General features: G+C 33.5%; 1 protein-coding gene across 1 annotated transcript; it reads right to left on the bottom strand.

Annotated features, from left to right (window-relative positions):
- Positions 1-2,627: 2,627 nt before the first annotated feature.
- LOC107805491 (uncharacterized) lies at positions 2,628-8,781 on the bottom strand. Its single transcript, XM_016629550.2, has 8 exons — positions 8,614-8,781; positions 8,084-8,139; positions 6,032-6,175; positions 3,757-3,830; positions 3,593-3,647; positions 3,461-3,523; positions 3,248-3,375; positions 2,628-3,098 (listed from the first exon to the last, which is right to left on the bottom strand). Exons 1-8 carry the CDS (start codon positions 8,660-8,662, stop codon positions 3,020-3,022), a joined length of 648 nt encoding a protein of 215 aa, XP_016485036.1. The 5' UTR covers positions 8,663-8,781; the 3' UTR covers positions 2,628-3,019.
- Positions 8,782-18,536: the final 9,755 nt, after the last annotated feature.

Genomic DNA, 18,536 nt, shown 5'->3' with positions numbered 1-18,536 from the left:
AACTAGTTTGAGATTAAAACGTAGTTTACTGAAAATATTTAGTGTCTTGGGCTAATCACAATTAGCTTATTGTTCATCACAAGGTCCGTGGGGACGGGTTAAGTACGACTGTTAACTGGGAAGCCATATCTTTGGAATATACATAATATACATGCACATAAAAGCGCCTATTTCGTTAGCAAAATGGCATACTAGAAGAAATTGGAATCATGGGATTGGATATTATTTTCAACATATTCACACCTTGTAAATTTTTTATTTGTATTCATAATTAATTATAAATGAAAAAAGAAGGTAAAGAAGGAAGATTCATTTTATACTATTTTACTCAAAAGAGAGCAGATTAAGCGAAACTAGAAGCAAGATTATTTTTATTCTAAAGAGAAGATCATTTTAACTTTGCAATGGTGTGTAGTAGAAGCTATCTGCTGAGCCTTGTAAAGGAAAAGGGTGGTCTCTAAAGAACTGTCTACTAATTTCCGAAAGAGGAGTCGAAAAGAAATGATATTAATACTAAAGAATATTATTCTTGACAAGGAACATTTTTTTTTGGCTGCTTAAAGTGTTAAGCTATACATCACTTTCATAGTAGCTAGAGGTAAGATTGGAATCTGTCAAATCCGACCAGCGCCTACTTGTGGGTAAATATATAAAAAAAGAAATAGGAAAAAACAAACACATTGAAAAGAAAGGAGGGAAAGAGTAGAGAGAACTTGGAGAAATGTATAATCAAAGTCTATACTGCTGCTATATCGATCACAACTAGTGTGTACATGGCCGAGTTGGTTCAGATTTTCTAATTATCAAACCAAATCAATTGTATCGGGTTATTAAATCTAAATACCAAATCAAACCAATAAATTTCAGATTTTTTAATCTTGATTTTTCTCGGGTTTTCGGGGTTTTTTCCCATAAAATCTTCATAGCGCAAAACGTAAAATTTGTGCTCCAAATATTTCTTTAATCCTAGTAAGACAGAACTATATAATGTGTTTTTTAATAAAATAACACAAATATGATATGAGTCATGGCATGGTACTAAAATATTCAACAATAAAGATAATAAAATCGCATAAAATAAATATTATTAATAAGCCATAATGAAAACAAACATAATTTAAAATTATGACTAATAAGTACTATTATTTACATGACTAACCACTAGAAGAAAAATAAGTTATACATTTTATCTAAACCATGGAAAACTAAAAAATAGATATCCAATACTATTTTCATTCATAGTACAATTGAATTGAATGTCTTTAATTAGCATTAGTATTGATTTGATTTTGGTTTAGGATTTATTTGAGTTACTAATATTTATGAACTATAAAACTTATTGGAGCATCCAAAAATTATAAGCCCAAACTTGAAATAATACGTTAAAAGATAAAACCATGAAAAAGCTTAAAATATTTATAAACTACACTACCATAAATATTTTTATATATTAAATATATTTAAAACTTCTATACATATAATGTCGGGTTGGTTTAGTTTCGGTTTGACTTTTTTAAATTAAAACCAAACCAAACCAAATATGATCGGATTTTTTTTTTCCAACACCAAACCAAATCAAACCAAACCATAGTCGGGTTTTTTTTCTCGATTTGACTCGAATTATCGGGTTGGTGCAGTTTGTCAGTTTCATTTGTACACCCCTAATCACAACAACCGGAAGTTAATCAATCATACATGATTTTCAATATTTTTTTAGAATTTAGAAGTTGCAAGAGAAATATAATACTTCACTGCTCCAATGTTTTGGTCTAGTGTTAAGAGTACATTACCCTGTGAGAAGGATAAGAGGACGACCCATTAGTCATCAAATTATTAACAGCGTGCCAACGACCCTCAAAGATTTCTTGATTATTAAAAAAAAAAAAAAGAAAAAAAAAAAAAATATATATATATATATATATATATATATATATATATATATATATATATATATATATATATATATATATATATATAGAGAGAGAGAGAGAGAGAGAGAGAGAGAGAGAGAGAGAGAGAGAGAGAGAGAGAGAGAGAGATAAGTAAAGTTAACAGAAAACAGATAGTATTATTGAACTATCGCAACAATATCTCGTGTCTTATGTAAATGTCCTAGAGATCCATCCAAGCAACTATTGGAATCAAACGAAATGAGGTTTCCTCTCCTTTCGAAAGTATAACTTGCCCTAAAAGCAAGGGTCAATGGAAGTTAAATGGATTTAAGCAAGGAACAAAACATTCATGTTTTGCTTTATGTTAATCACCAAATTTAGGGCCAAGTCTTTATTCGAGAGACCTATAAACATTTTAATAGCAATGCAAAGAAGCTCAAAACAATTATTTTGCATATCAAACTACGTGGAAGGCTTACTTTCAAGCCCTAACACTTACCTCTTCACAGCAGTGATCTGCAATTCCTCACAGTTCTTCATATTTTTTGTTCTTTTTTGATAAAAGTTGTGTCTAAAACTACTTGTGGGCACCTCGACTAATCCACTGGGTACCTCCACCGACCCCCTGCATATTGTCTTGGTTTCTAGTCCTTTGCATCACAAGTACACTATTACATTTGAGTGTCAAATGCTACCAACACCCTCCAACAATTGCGTGCATGATAGATCCAGAAGTTGGTGTACAAGAACTCACTTTTCTTTTAATGATTCACCGAAAACAGAGATTAAAATGAGGTGATTCAGTGAATCAAAGATGAGTATTCCACAGATGGACGAGATAGAAGTACATAATAAGAATATACTTCCCTGAAACAAAATCTCAAATAAAATGCTACTCCATCACCAGGACTTAACTAGTTAATTAATCTTTACTCCCATCCACTCGACCTGTGACAGCTAAATCAGGAGCTCTGGCACATGTCTGAACTTCTATCTTCTGTGAACGCTCTAGTTTGCATATTGGAATCTTTGCCACCACTTGACATCAAGGAATTGACGGAAGACTCAGAAATAATGTATCAAAGTCAGGGCTTACCGATCTTCCATAAAAGACTCCTGATGATGGTTCATTGCAACTCATACGAGGAAAAACTGAAACCTGATCGTCCCTCGTTTGTGGATTTTAGTTCTAACTTCTGAAAAGGGCTGCCAAAATAAATTCAATCAGATCCTCATCAACTTTGGAAGAATTAAGTTCTGACGTGAGAAGCTTACAGTATTCGGAGAAGGTTCATGAGCACATTGATAGGCAAATATATAGAAAAACCATAAAGAGAAAGAGGTAAAGATGGTACCTGCTATTGGGATCATAATAGAAGCCATTGATGGAGCCATCACTACAGGAGAAGCACACATAGTAGAAACCAGCGATTGTCAACCCACAGTCTGTTCCAACATTTACGAAGTATTGTTCTTTCCATCTCTGCACACCCAAAGTTAGAATGTCACATCCCATGAGCTGCAGGCAAGCTTCCTTACCAAATAATCAGTAATAGAAGAAATGTTACCATGAATATGTATGGATAGTTACTCAGGTCCAGTGATTTACCACCATCGACCTCCACTTGGCTCTGGAAAGGGCAGAAAAGATCAAGAGGGCTGAATATCTGGCATTTAAAGGAGAAGCTTTGACTGCTTACCAGAAGGGGTGAAAACGATGGAAACTTGGTCCAGTGTTTTATATCATCTTCCGATCTGCTTATAAACCAAACCAATTAGCTAAACTTCTATTTTTTTTTAAAAATTAGTCAAACCATTTGGAATGGATATTGGTCAATGTAGAAAGCGAAGGAAAAGAGCATACGTGGCGCCCCATTTGCCAGTGAAGAAAGTATAGTTCTTGGTGTCAACAATTTCTCCTTCCCAGAAAGTAACTACCTGGCGATACCACAAGAAGTGGTGTTACCCTAGACATTTTGGAGGTTTGCACATGACATATAAAAAAGCACTCAGAACAAATTGGTTAACACTCTTTCCCGAAAGAGACGAATAGCAGAAGATAAAATTTCAGTTACATGCTGAAGACTAATCACAACTTGACAAATCACTCCATGGTAAGCTTATCCTCAATGGATAAAAGGCTGCTAGATATTAGAGAGTTTGCACCTAGCTGTATGTGTGTGTTGCCAGCCATCAACAGCAACTCTACAGCTAGAATGTATTCTGAATTAAGCAACTACTTGATTGTTGAAGGCTGATAAACAAGAGATTCGAAGGGTCAGACGAGGAGATCCAGCTTCAAGTAACCACACTTACACATTCTCTGTTGTCAGCATTACAGTTAGAGTGTATGCAGAATTAGGTAACTAATTGATTGTTGAAGGTGAAGAACAGAAGAATGAGGTTGAAGGTAAGATAAGAGAGTTTTGACCAGTGAACAGTACTCACATGTGTTGAAGAAAAGATTGAAAAGCTCTAACAAGAAAATAACATTAAAAAGAAAAATTAATTTGTGTGAAAATCTTGATCCAAAAAGAGGTATAACTGCAGAATCTTTGACAATGATTATTCATTTCTGAGAGTTCCTTTCTTACTTTCTCGTGCATTAAATCCAGGTTATTCACACATGCATTCCGTCGGAACACAAACACTATGTTTTGGCCTTAATAATGTTTGGTTTGTCATATGAGCTAAAAGTTCAAGGTAGACACCAAATTTTTATTGTCTATTTGACTTCTCTTTTGCCCCACTCTCCATTCACAAGGTTCTAGAAAAAGGGCCACTGTACTAATGATGGTTCCAAAAAATCCAATATGAAACACTGGATCAAGGACTTTAAAATACGTCCACTCTTTTATCTGAAAGAGTTCCTATAGTTCACGCTTTGTGAGATATGATTCCAGATGAGATCTTTACCTTATAAAAAAGAGAGACATATGATACCAGATGAGTTAGGTACAAAAGTCTCCCAAGGGAAATAAATCTACAAAAGTATCAAGTGACAGAGCTATTAACACAATTCATTATATCTGGACTAGAGCGAATTAATAGAATCAATTGAATTCCAATTCCAGCCTCCACCCCCACCCCCCAAAAATTCTGAGTATTGAGGATGAAGTAATCCTGTTCGTGAGGTTTCAAAGCCTGTGGTTTCTTGTACTGCGTTACTCTCTTAAAAAAAATACCTCAAAACTCAAGTTGGTTTTGATCCAAACTCCTTTATGCATATAAGGGAATGATAAGCAAATTCCAGAGCCGTTTTTTTCGGGGTGTGTGTGTGTGGGGGGGGTTCATCTATTGGGATTTGGGCGAAGGAGATCAGGGGGGATGGGGAGAGAGACTGCTCTTATGCAAAGAGTAAACAACAACAACAACAACAACATATCCAATGCGATCCCACAAGTGGAGTCTGGGGAGGGTTGGGTGTACGCCAGACCTTACCCCTACCTTGTGTAAGGTAGAGAGACTATTTCCGATAGACCCTCGGCTCAAGAAAAGCTTTTTCAAAACAAGTTTGAAAAATAAAAGAGTAAAAAAAGCTCCATGAATAGCTGTTCATAACTTGTTTCCCTTTTCTTTCCTGCGCAGTGAGGTTGAGAAGCCTCTTCTTTTATGTAATAGAGGCTGGAAACATTAGCATGCAAAGTCCAAAATAAGATCTAAAGATACTAAGAATAGACAGCAAGCAAAATCATCAACAGCATTTTCTAAACTGGAAAGGAAAAGCATATTAATATTTTCTCTGCAGCAGAGAATCAACAGCAGACAACCACATAGAGGAAATTTTCTTCAACCAGAAACTCTTGGATATATTATTTAGACTGTCGCCATAAAGTGTGGAGTGATTTTCAAAGTATCCCGGATGAAGAGGCGAAAAGTATAGGACTGCAATACCACTTGGAATGGTAGAAAAAAGACAAAGTAGACCAGTTAGATTAAGAACCATCTTCGTTCACTGATCAATGACATTTCAACTGGCGTCCTTTCACCAGTGTAATTTCATATGAATGTAACAAAAAGGTTCAACCACTCAAGAGATGTCTATTCTTTGATGTAGCTTCAGATTCATGTATCAAAGAAATTTAATGAAGAAGCAAAGAGATCTGACGCTCATTGAAGTAAAAGCACAGGCTTCTTACTGGTGTATCTGCCATAGGAACATTAAGAGCTTCCATTGTACCACAGAGATACCCATGATCAAGGTCGCAACCTTGAATTCGCACATTTACTCTCCAAGCTTCATCTTTTTGTTGACTTGAGACATTCTGAGTCCCAGAAAATGCCTGGAAAAAAAAAAAGCAATGCAGTGAGCAATGATGACACTTTTCACCTGTGTGACAAGCTGAACAACCACAAACTTTAAGTTCGAAAGCTTCAAGGCTAGATTAGTAGCCAAAAGGTACTACAATCAGAAGGAAGGGTTGAACCACCATGATACCCTTTTCACCATTAGCCTCAAGTGTGGCAGAGAGAAGCATGCCCCCTTGCAGCATTTGATCAGTGGACTGTCTATCAGATGGATGCCCACAATGCTTTTTCATGCAAGATGACTTTTTTAGATGGCCTACATGGCTTCACCTCAGGGTTATTACAGCTAGGAGAAGAACAAGGTGTGTAGCCTTTTAAACCACTTTATGGTCTCAAACAAGCTTCAAAAAATGAAACTCGGAGCTCACTGATGCTTACTGAAGTTAGATTTCAATCAAAGCAAGCATGACTTACTGAAGTTAGATTTCAATCAAAGCAAGCATGACTTACGCTCTGTCCACAAGAGGTTAGGCAATCACTTTCTAATCATTGCCATCTATACAATTTGGATGTGATACAACAAGCAAAGAACAAAGTACAATTTTGAAATCAGGGATAGGGGAATTCAGTTTCTTCTCTGGTATAGGGTTTGCAAGAACACAGAAATAATCATACAACCAAAAAAACAACGAGCAGATTTATTGACCAAAGATTTAGGCAAATAGCAGCACCGCACATTGGTTTCCAGGTTTGGAATCAAGAAGAATTTTCATCCCTCAACTTGAGGGGGAGCGTTGAATGTCCACAAAGATATTGTGGCTACTGCTACACTGTATCTCAGGCGACAAAAGAATGAAAACAACCAACTCATAATGGAATCATAAATAATTGACTAAAGTGTCGATTAGTTGGTTAGAGAAATTTGCATAGATCATTTTCTTTTCAATTCAGTTTTGAATTTCTTCCCCTTTTTTGCCTTTTCTCTTAAACAAGCTCTCACGCTCATTCCTTTCCAATTGTGTCACGCCCCAAGTCCGTGGCACGTATTGCCCGCTTTGGCTCACTAGATCTCATGGATTTGTCCCTTGGGCTATGCTATCATCAAGCCCAGCATGCATACCATGTGAACTTATGTTATCCTTATAAAGCTCTTCAATTTCCTCTCTCATTTGGATGTGGAATTCCCCTAAAGTGACATGTTCTTCAGAAGCTTATCAGTCTGCCAGTCCTGCTTGATCCGCCCTTGTCAGCTTGCCCTCCCTCATGGGCATCACATTCTTTCCTCCCCAGGGACTGAGCGTTCTCACTGAGGTTCGCCCCACTATCATACTGAGGAAGCGCGGGACTCTGATACCATATACCTAAGTCCATAGCACGTATTGTCCATTTTGGCCCAGCAGACCTCACATATTTGTTCCTTGGGCTACGCCATCATCGAGGCCAAAAGCGCGCGTATAATGTAAACTTGTGTTATATCTTATAAAGCTCTTCACTTTCCTCTCCCATTTTGATGTGGATTCACCTAAGGTGGCATGTGCACCCTTCTTCTGAAGCTTGCCAGCCTAGAAGCATGCCAATTTTGCTTACCCGCTCTCATGGGCGTCACAGATTGATCATAGTCTTTGACTTAACATTTTTTGTGCTTATCCGTCTCACCCACTCCTCTCTTGTTTGATCATACTCTTCAAGTTCTTAAAATATTACTTTGCCTTACTGTTCTTGCCCAAACTAATGAAAGATTCTAAGTAAAACCTTGTGTAAAAGGACGAGACAGGAAAAAGTCATCTAACAAACTGTCTAATTGAAGACAAAAACAAGAAGGTTACACTAATGTTACAGGACAGTATCTGTACAAGTATAACATCGCGTAAATTAATGGGAAATGCATTTCCAAATAAATGAAATGATAGAAACAGAAGGAGAAAATGACAGCAGAAGTTCACCTGTCCGACACTTAGAAGTGTACAGGCTGGAGGCAAAGTATTTCCTGAAGTTGCACCTTTATAGTTGAAAAAAGACGAGCATTTGAGTCATGCAACAACTACTTACTACTTGGCAAACACAATCACATAATTTGACACCAAAAAGTACAGAACTTTAGTGAATACTAAATACTAACACTACAACAACAACAACAACAACAACAGAAATTGAAGAAATCCAATTCAAATTACAAGCAAGTTACACATGCCAAGAATCTTAAACTATTCAATCTGGCAAAGTGAGTGGCCCAGATCCTTTCAAAAGTATCTTCAAAAAGATGCTAACTTTGTAAATTAACCCACATTACGCTGATTAAGTCAGGCCCTAAATTTTAAGAATCTCAGTTTATGTCCATAATCAAAACTGTAACTTCGATTCAGAAAACAGAGTATATATAAAAAATACACAGTAGGTAATTTCAGCTTCCAAATTTTTTGATGATATCAAATAGTATATCTAAAAAGCGAGAAATTTAGTGCAAGTTGAGTACCTGAAGGCTGGGAAGGCGTAGAAGAAGTTTCCACCACTCTCACGGGCATTTTGCGGTCGCCTTTATATTATCCTTTTCAATCGCACTGAGAATTGAGAACCGGCCTGAGTCGCAAATTAGGCGGAATGTTCATCCATTGGTAACTCCACTTTTCTCCAAAAACAAAGGAAAAAAAAAAGATGTATTATAAAATAAAGACGTTAAAAGTAAATAAACCTAAGACGGGAGATTGATATTTTTATTCAACTTCAAACTGTTTGTATTTTCATAATGAACTGAAAATTTCTCTATTTATAGAAGAAAGGAAGTAGCTGCGAGGCTTTTCAGGAAGTAGTTACAAGACTTTTTCTGAGCTGCTTGTAAGCTGTGTGCATGAACTGCTTGCAAACTGCATGTTTAATAAGAAGCTGCTGCAAATCATTTCATTGAGTTGCTTGCAACCTGCCTGCATCAGCTGCTTGTAAGCTGTTTGCATCAGCTGCTTGTAGATAAACTTCAACAGAGTACTAAATGGATAATCTTCTTCAGGAAGATTATCTATAGCGGAGTAATGAATGGACATCCACAATATAATATTTTCATAACACTCCCCCTTAGATGTTCATTAAAAGATAATGTGTCTCGTTAAAACCTTACTAGGAAAACACCCTGTGAAAAAAATCCTAGTGAAGGAAAAAGAGTACACATATTTAGTAATACGCATTTCTAGTTGCATCATTAAAAACCTTATAAGAAAAACCCCATGGAAAAAAGCTTAGTAAGGAAAAAAGAGTACAATGTGTATTTCACTCCCCCTGATGAAAACCTTGTTTCAAATATTTAAGTCTCTGCATTCCAATCTTGTATACCATCTTCTCAAAAGTTTAAGTTAGCAAAGATTTAGTGAACAAATCTGCTGGATTGTCACTTGAACAGATTTGTTACACATCGATGTCACCATTTTTCTGAAGATCATGTGTATAGAATAATTTTGATGAAATGTGATACGTTCTATCTCCTTTTATAAATCCTCCCTTTAATTGGGCTATGCATGCAACATTGTCTTCGTATAAAATTGTGGATCTTTTATCACATTCCAAACCACATTTTTCTCGAATAAAATGAATCATTGATCTCAACCATACGCATTCCCTACTTGCTTCATGAGATCGAGCTTTATAGGGATCAGATAAATGACATGCATCTGCATAACCAACAAGATGTGCACTACCTTTGTTAGCATAAAACAAATCCATATCAAGAGTTCCCTTTAAATATCGCAATATATGCTTAATCCCATTCCAATGTCTCCGCGTAGGAGAAGAGTTATATCTTGCTAGTAAATTAACAGAAAATGCTATGTCAGGCCTTGTAGCATTAGCAAGATACATAAGTGCACCAATTGCACTGAGATAGGGTGTTTCAGGACCAAGGAATTTCTCATCCTCTTCTGGAGGTCGGAACGGGTCCTTATTCACTTCAAGTGATCAAACAATCATTGGTGTACTTAATGGGTGCGCTTTGTCCATATAAAAATATTTTAAGACCCTTTATGTATAGGCAGATTGATAGATAAAGATCTCGTCTGCTAAATGTTGAATTTGCAGACCAAGACAAAGTTTTGTCTTTCCAAGATCTTTCATCTCAAATTCTTTCTTAAGATATTCAATTGCCTTTTGGAGCTCTTCTGGAGTTCCAACAAGATTTATGTCATCAACATAAACAACAAGTATAACAAATTTTGATACCATTTTCTTTATAAAAATACATGGACAATAACTCATTTATGTAACCTTCTTTCAACAAATATTCACTAAGGCGATTATACCACATGCGCCCAGATTATTTTAAACCGTATAAATATCTTTGTAATCTGATTGAATATATTTCCCGAGATTTTGAATTTGCTTCAGGCATTTTAAATCCTTCAGGGATCTTTCATATATAATTAATCAAATGAGTCATATAGGTTATGACTTACATTTAAATGGCATGACATCTTCAGGTGTCTGGACTACAAGTCCGATCCTCACAATCTTTTACAATATTGTGCACTTTATTGTATCAAATATATCGCCGACGATCATTTTGTATCGGTTCGCAAGCGACATAACTTGTTGAGATCTCATCACTTTCTTTATTTTCAGGTACCTGAACTTCTTCTGGAGTTTCATAAAATGTTATGCCGTGGGCTTTTCTAGAACTCATTTCCTCCTTATTATGATTATTTTGATTATTTGCTCCTATTATTTTCAAGGATTGTTTGGAACCGATTGGTCTACCACGCTTCATGCGTACATTAAACTTTATCCTTCAGAAACTTTAATTTTAATAGGAGCATTTGCATCTGAAATATGATATTTAATTTTGGATCAGCAAAGGCTTCTGGTATTTGACTTGAATTATCTTCTAAGCGAGGATCATATTAATGATAATTCGATTCATATAGCATATTTTTCAGCTGTTTTATTCCATCCCCCAAATGTTAGAAAAACTAACGCATATGCCCAATCTTCTTTGAGAAACATATTTTTGTGCATTGTGGTAGAGAAATTAATCATATACCACACATCAAAAGTTATTAGATAGTAAAAATATTTGATTTCTGATCCTAAACCAATTGTGAGGGGATGACTTATCATATTTTGTTGGTCTGATGCATACAAGTGATGTTGTATGCAATTTAGAAAATCTTAGACCAACATATGAGGTTTTGTTCTCATAAGCAATAGTTTAGCCATTAATAGGAGGTATTCAATACTAAACTAGCTTGGATATAAACCAGCATTATCAAGATGAACTATCTTGATTTCATAATCTGAAAATTATGCTCTTAATTGAGAAAGACAATTTCAAATGCCAAACTGTAGGTTGACAATAAGCATACATGTAACCATCTTATATATGCATCTATAAGTGGTTCATATGATAGGTGAATGGGCCCATATTCACCTTTTATATATTTCAAAATTCGGGAATTTTAGTCCCAACTTTAGTTGGTATAATCAAGTTATTATGAGAACAAGCAACACAAGAGAATTCTTGAAGAATCTTCTAGTTTTTCAGTATATGCTTATCTGAATTCTCAAATAGCTCATTTAAAAATGGCAAATGAAAACTTCAAGTTTATCATGGCATGTGCTATCTCTAAGTAAACTTCTGGTTTACTATGGCATAAACTTTTGCATCAGTAAACTTCTGATTTACTGTGGCTACTTTTGCATTAGTAAACTTCTGGTATACAGTGATACATGATGTAGTACAAATTTGAAGAATAAGACGGGTAACTTCTCACATACATATTTACCCCATATGATTGTGGAAATATGAAGATTTTCAATCTTTTAATCATTTGTAGTCTCAATATGATAGCCATTTGTATTAGTAAACTTCAGATTTACTACAACATATGTTTTGACCATAATCATATAATATGAATGACATATTTGTATATAAACTCTTCGAGAGCCTTCCTTTATTATCCACAATCTAATATTTATCAGACACCACTGGTGTCATGTGTCTTCTAGATAAACAATTAGCTCTTCAAGAGTTGTTGATACATTTTGTACTATCAAATATTGCTCAGACGCTTCTGGTATCATGAGAGAAAATCATAATCAAATGAACAACATAAAACTAATTCTAAATTTATAAATGACGAAAATTAAGAATTTTAATATTTCTACTACTAACTTTGTGACAAATATCTCCTTCAAGGAGAAATATCATTAACATCTGAATATTTTATATCAATATGACAACCATTCATTATTTTATTTACGCACAGAAAGATACAGTTTAATAATATTTTCCTGCTTCGGGAGAAAATTTTAATTGCGTTACTTCTTCAGGAGCAAATTGAAATACGAAAAATTGAGTATATATTCTCTCAATCATATTACCTCTTCTCGAGGTGAATTATAATATATTTACATCAAGAGCATGTTCATATTTACGACTTTATTAATATCATCACATTCACTTCAGGGAATGGATTAATATTTATCAAAAATTCTCATTCTTCAGGAAATCGAATATAATTATCTGAATGCGCATTAATCACATCAATTGTGATGCTTCAACATCTTTTAAAATATTTACTACTTCAGGAGCAAATCGAGGCGTGCATGTAATATAGAGAATATTTCTCTAGCTTATCTTTAATTATAACCATAGAAAGCCTAAATTATCACTTCTGGTGGTCATAGGCATATACCACTTCTGGTGGTTAACAAAATTTAGTTACAATGAGATATATGAAGCATAACCACTTCTGGTGGTTGTATATTTCTTGCAAACTCTGCTGGAGTTTAAGTGGATCTAACAATGTTATCCACTTTGTAATCCTTTATTAAGATAATTAGGATGAAAACAAATACCAAAATAGGTACTATATACGTAACATATAACCAAGCAAGTGATGATAATGATATTAAAATATAAGCAAAAGGCTCAAATTAAATTATGCAAATTTGGCCACACCAGATGCAAGTGATATCTATATCACTACTGCCAAGAAGAAAAACTCACCACCTCAAAGATATAATCTGCCTTATGATGCTCGTTATGAACAAGATCTAACCACGGACATAAGAGTGCCGCCTTACATCGGAGACGAACACTGAAATAGAAATTAAATTCGAAGTGCTCAAAATGGCAGAGTCTCATGCTGATAAAGTATTATAAAATAAAGACTGTAAAGTAAAGAAACCGAAGACAAGTATAGAGGGAGATTGATATTTTTATTCAATTTCAAACTGTTGTGTTTTCATAATGAACTGAAAACTCCTCTATTTATAGAAGAAAGGAAGCAGCTGCGAGGCTTTTCATGAAGCAACTGCAAGGCATTTCTTGAGCTGCTTGTAAGCTGTCTGCATGAGCTGCTTGCAACCTGCCTGTTTAATAAGAAACTGCTGCAAATCATTTCATTGAGTTGCTTGCAACCTGCCTGCATCAGCTGCTTGTAAGCTGTCTGCATCAACTGCTTGTAGATAAACTTCAACAGAGTACTAAATGGATAATCTTCTTCAGGAAGATTATCTATAGCGGAGTAATGAATGGACATCCACAATATAATATTTTCATAACACTCCCCCTTAGATGTTCATTAAAAGATAATGTGCCTCGTTAAAATCTTACTAGGAAAAATCCAGTGGAAATTTTTTTAGTGAAGTAAAAAGAGTATTATTATTTTATGTTCTAAAATGAAGAGGAAAAAGCTCCCACATTAAGCCAAGTCGCAGCCTCACAATAGGCCACTTGGCAATTTAGACTAAAGTTAGTTAGGTGAGATAATAATTAGTTTCTTTTTTAACTTCAACAAACAGTAAAAAATAGTTTAATTATGCATAATGTGTTTCTAATAATTAGTTACTATTTTTAAATTTAAATTTAAACATACTTAACTATTTTTTTTATGGAAACAATAATTTTATATCTTAAAAATTATTTATTCTATAACCTATTTTATTTTAAATTGGGAAATTGCCAACATGATATTATAGTATGTTTATTATATGTAAATTTCAAAATTAAGAAAATTAATTATAATATTACAGTGAAAAAAATGTACAAAGATGAAAATAGAGATAATATGAGGGTATTTCAACTTTGAATTAATTTAGAAAATAAAATATAATAAGTAAATAATACACGAAGATATTATCGATAAATTTTAAAAATTGAAGAATTGGGAACAGTAAAATGAAATTAAGCTCCAACAAAGTTGAAATTTTAAAATTATTTTGAAATAGAAAACGAAAATAAAAAATAAAAAAAACTACCAATTCAAATTGGGGAGTAGTGAATGAAAATGTTTGACTTTGAACGGCGTGAGCTCTGAATGTGCACGTTAAGCAGGGAGAGCTAACGTACATACAACGACGATGGCCCGACGAAAATCACAGATAATTGCACCGCCTACAATATCGAAGATGGATGAATGAGGTAGAATGGTAACACCGAAATCAGGGGTACAACAAATGATAGGTCAGATGCAACTGCGCCACTGGATGACTGGAATGGGAAGTGCACCAACCGTCATGCAAGTTTCGAAATGTGTTGAAGCAGAGAATCCCAAAACAGCAGAGGTAGATATCAATACAACAGCAAGGAAGCTGACTTTCTTAGTGCAACGAGCAAACTCTAGTAGTTTTTGAAAAACATAATAGAAAATAATTTTAGGAGAAAGTTCTGTTTGTCTTAGCTGATTGAAAATAAGTCATTATTAGCAAGTGCTAAATAAATAACTTCAAGTGTTTGAAATCAATTGTATAAATTAGTAGTTATGTGAATATATTTATTCATTAATCAAAATAGGTAATGTGTCAATTAAGTAGGCAAGTGGGTTGAAAATATGCTAATTGGGGGAGGTAAGGTTTTTAAAATTATTTTGTATATTTTTTAATATTGAAGAATTTATATTTCCAGTAAGTATTTCTTTTTGTTATATATAATTGTAATTTAGGTATTTCTATTTACAAATTGTATTTAGATACTTTTGTGCGGAAAAAAAAAATCATAAGTTCGAACAACACAATGAAATTTATCCCAAAAGCTATTGTGAACATCACTTGATAATTAGTCGTTTATAAATGTCCGTGCAACTTTCAAGTTTTATGAATTCGAGTTTTATTGTATTGCTTTCTAATGCTTTGTGTAACACTTGTTGGATGAATAGATTCTCGTCCTTCTTTTGTATGTTGAGAGTGGTGAGATCCAAAAGTCCAGAGTCTCAAATTATTACTAGTAAATTTTTTCAGTGTGAATTGCTATATAAGAGCTTTAACTTTTTTAAAATAAAATTTATATATGAAGAAATTATATAAAAGTACTACTATAATTTAATTTTGTTTTTTATATTTGAAAAGTATTTGGTCAGAGAAAGATCTCTTTGGCGTCCTAGGGTGTAGCTCGTTTGGTCAATGGTGTTGCCAATCTCACAAATTTTCATCAAAGAACGGCCGCCTCGCCCATCACCGTGGTCTAATTAAAGGGAAAATGGCCAAATATACCTCTCTACTTTAGTATATTATTCATATCTATCATGCGTTATATTATTGGGTCACATTTACCCTTATCGTTAGCTAAACTTTTTAAAAATACTCTCCATCTAACGAAAAATCACCAAATTAATTATTTTTAAACTCATTAATAACTCGTTAAACCTCTTTTATTTACTGCACTTCTTCCTTACAGATTAGCCATCTCCTTCGAAGTCATCTGTTGAACTCAAGAAGTGAGACATAAAAATACTGACAATCATATATTCATTTATATATTGAGTCACAATTCTTTTAATATCCTTATTGTATATTTATTATATTCTACCTTTCTATTTCTTTTATTTTCTTCTAGCTTCTCTCTTTGTGTTTTTCCAACCATATCGAATTGTGCCTAGTATTCACCATGATTTTCACCATGACTTGGAATATTTATAGCATCTTATTAGGTTGATAGTTTTGAAGTCTTGAGGCAACTGCCGAGGTATTTCTTCTTCCAAGAATGAGACTTTGTTGATGAGTATTCACACACCATATTTTCTTATTCTGCTTTAAGCATTTGAGCAACGAGTAAGTATAGCCAAATCACACCTTAAGAACCAAAGTTAGATTTCAAGCTATGGGATGTAATACTCATAATTCTTAGTAACAACTGAACTTTTAAGGAACAAAAATTAGAAAATAATTTGAGAAAATTCAATTTAATATCAAGCTAGAGTCTAAGAAAATCATCAAGAATGAAAGAAAGTCGGCGAGGCCAATGTGTATTGGAATTTCCTGCTCGTACTCTGTCAAATTCTAGTATAGTTTAAGATATCGTCCCACATAGACTGGATAATCTATTCTACAGACTTGTAATATTCTAACTACTATTTGAGAGAATCAAATTGATGAAAAGTGAGTGAGGTTTAAAACTTGTTAATTACTTAAACAAAATAAATAACTTTTGAAAGATTTATAATTTTTTAAAAAAGAGTTGGGAATTATTGAATTCACTTGATAATATTACTATAATAAAATCTTCATTTCTACATTTATTTATTTAAAGAATAATTACTTATTTCTAATACAATTATATTTTACTCACTAAGAAATAACCAATTAATAACACTCCATGAGAATTATGTTAATTAATCAACTTAAGACTAGTGACGTTTAAACCGGAATATTTTTCTTGCTTGAATTGTGTTAAAAGAAAGTAAAAACTTCGTGAGAATAATTTTACTAAGGATAAATAATCTTGCCTACAACAATTCCTCCGTGAGAATTAAAACTGAGGCAAGCAAGATTACTCACTTGAAATAATAGTTTACTGAAAAATTACTTTCACTCTACTATTTTATCCATCAGTTATTATATATTAATTTTGATCTGCGAGAATTACAAAATTAATATATGAATAACTTAGAGATAAAATATATAGAAGTAATAATGAAGTAATTAAAAACCATCATTTCAGCACAGTATGAAATGTAAATAAAAAGTTTCAAGCCAATAATATATAAAAACTGAGATAGTATTATAAAATATATCAAGCTTCATCAACTATCCCAACGAAAAAAGATTACTCTATTATGGAATAAGAAAAGCTAAAAACGATATTTAGAAAATTAGAAATATTTAAAAGATTAAAAAAATATTTTTACTACAAAGAAAGAAGACCAAGACTAGTTCTTGTCTCGCAAAAGATTGGATATCTTTATACAAAGAGAGCTTACTATTTATAGAAAAAGATGAATAGTTTTGTCATGTTCCACTTTTGCGAATGTGAAATCCATGTATGCAAAGTGACCTTTGTGTACGTAGATTCCATATATGCAACTATGACTCTTTTGCTTCCTTTCTTGACTTCATGAGTTAGACTTGCAAATGTAGGTTCCATGTATGCAAATGTGACCTTTGTGTATATAGATTCCACATATGCATCTATAGTTCTTTTGCTTCCATTCTTGACTTCGTGGGTTAGACTTACAAATATAAGTTCCATGTATGCGAATTTGACCTTTGCAAATATAGATTCCACATATGCATCTATGACTCTTTTGCTTCCCTTCTTGACTTCATGAGTTAGACTTGCAAATGTAGGTTCCATGTATGCAAATGTGACCTTTGCGTATATAGATTCCACATATGCATCTATAGCTCTTTTGCTTCCATTCTTGACTTCATGGGTTAGACTTGCAAATGTAGGTTCCATGTATGCGAATGTGATCTTGCGTATATAGATTCCACATATGCAACTATGCTCCTTTTCATCTCTAATTATCTCTTTCCATAAGCCCATATGTATATTCCATATTTGCGAATATGAAGATGATGTGTGCAACTGTGGCTTTGCTTCATTCTCTTGTCTTTTAGCCTTTTTCCTACTTTTTCATAATTTCTTCTTCCTACAAGATATGTTAGAAAATATGTGAGGATAGGATATCTTTATTCATATTTTATTTTAAAAACTTATTTTTTTACATATGAAATTACATGCATAATTTATATCCATCAAATACCCTCATACTTGAACTTTTGCTTGTCCTCGAGAAAAAAGAATACTTTAAAAATATATCTTCCAAAATCCATGACTATTGTAGGATAGAAAATTTATACAAAATAAATATCCTCCAATATGGTCAATGCAATTAACCTTTTAAAATTCACCAAATCTTTTACGTTATTTTTGAATTCTATTTTGATCAACGAGAACTTGTAATCTCCTTCCCTTGAATCTTTCAAAATTGATAGATTTATGATCACTTATTTAGTTAGTATTATACTCTAGTCCATAGACTTGCTCCTCATATTTTTCTCCACTAATATAGATTCAACACTTATTTCTAGAATCTTTATAAGACTTTTCTTGGCTTGTAATGTCAGGTTTCAGGCTTGTAGGATAAGGATATTTTTAGAGTGACTATTTTTTTCCCCAGCTTGGAGAAAATATTTTTT

This window comes from Nicotiana tabacum, chromosome 24 (assembly GCF_000715075.1).
Source record: "Nicotiana tabacum cultivar K326 chromosome 24, ASM71507v2, whole genome shotgun sequence".
NCBI classification, from domain to species: Eukaryota; Viridiplantae; Streptophyta; class Magnoliopsida; order Solanales; family Solanaceae; genus Nicotiana; species Nicotiana tabacum.
Note: the sequence above shows the minus strand (reverse complement) of the source record. Positions and strands in the feature narration are given on the sequence as shown.

Excerpts from the sequence above, each read along its gene's own strand:
- LOC107805491 (XM_016629550.2), bottom strand. The coding sequence starts at position 8,662 with ATGCCCGTGAGAGTGGTGGAAACTTCTTCTACGCCTTCCCAGCCTTCA. Across the intron at positions 3,524-3,592 it reads CATCGTTTTCACCCCTTCTG|AGCCAAGTGGAGGTCGATGG; the intron begins GTAAGCAGTCAA and ends TGCCCTTTCCAG. Across the intron at positions 3,099-3,247 it reads TATTATGATCCCAATAGCAG|CCCTTTTCAGAAGTTAGAAC; the intron begins GTACCATCTTTA and ends TTATTTTGGCAG.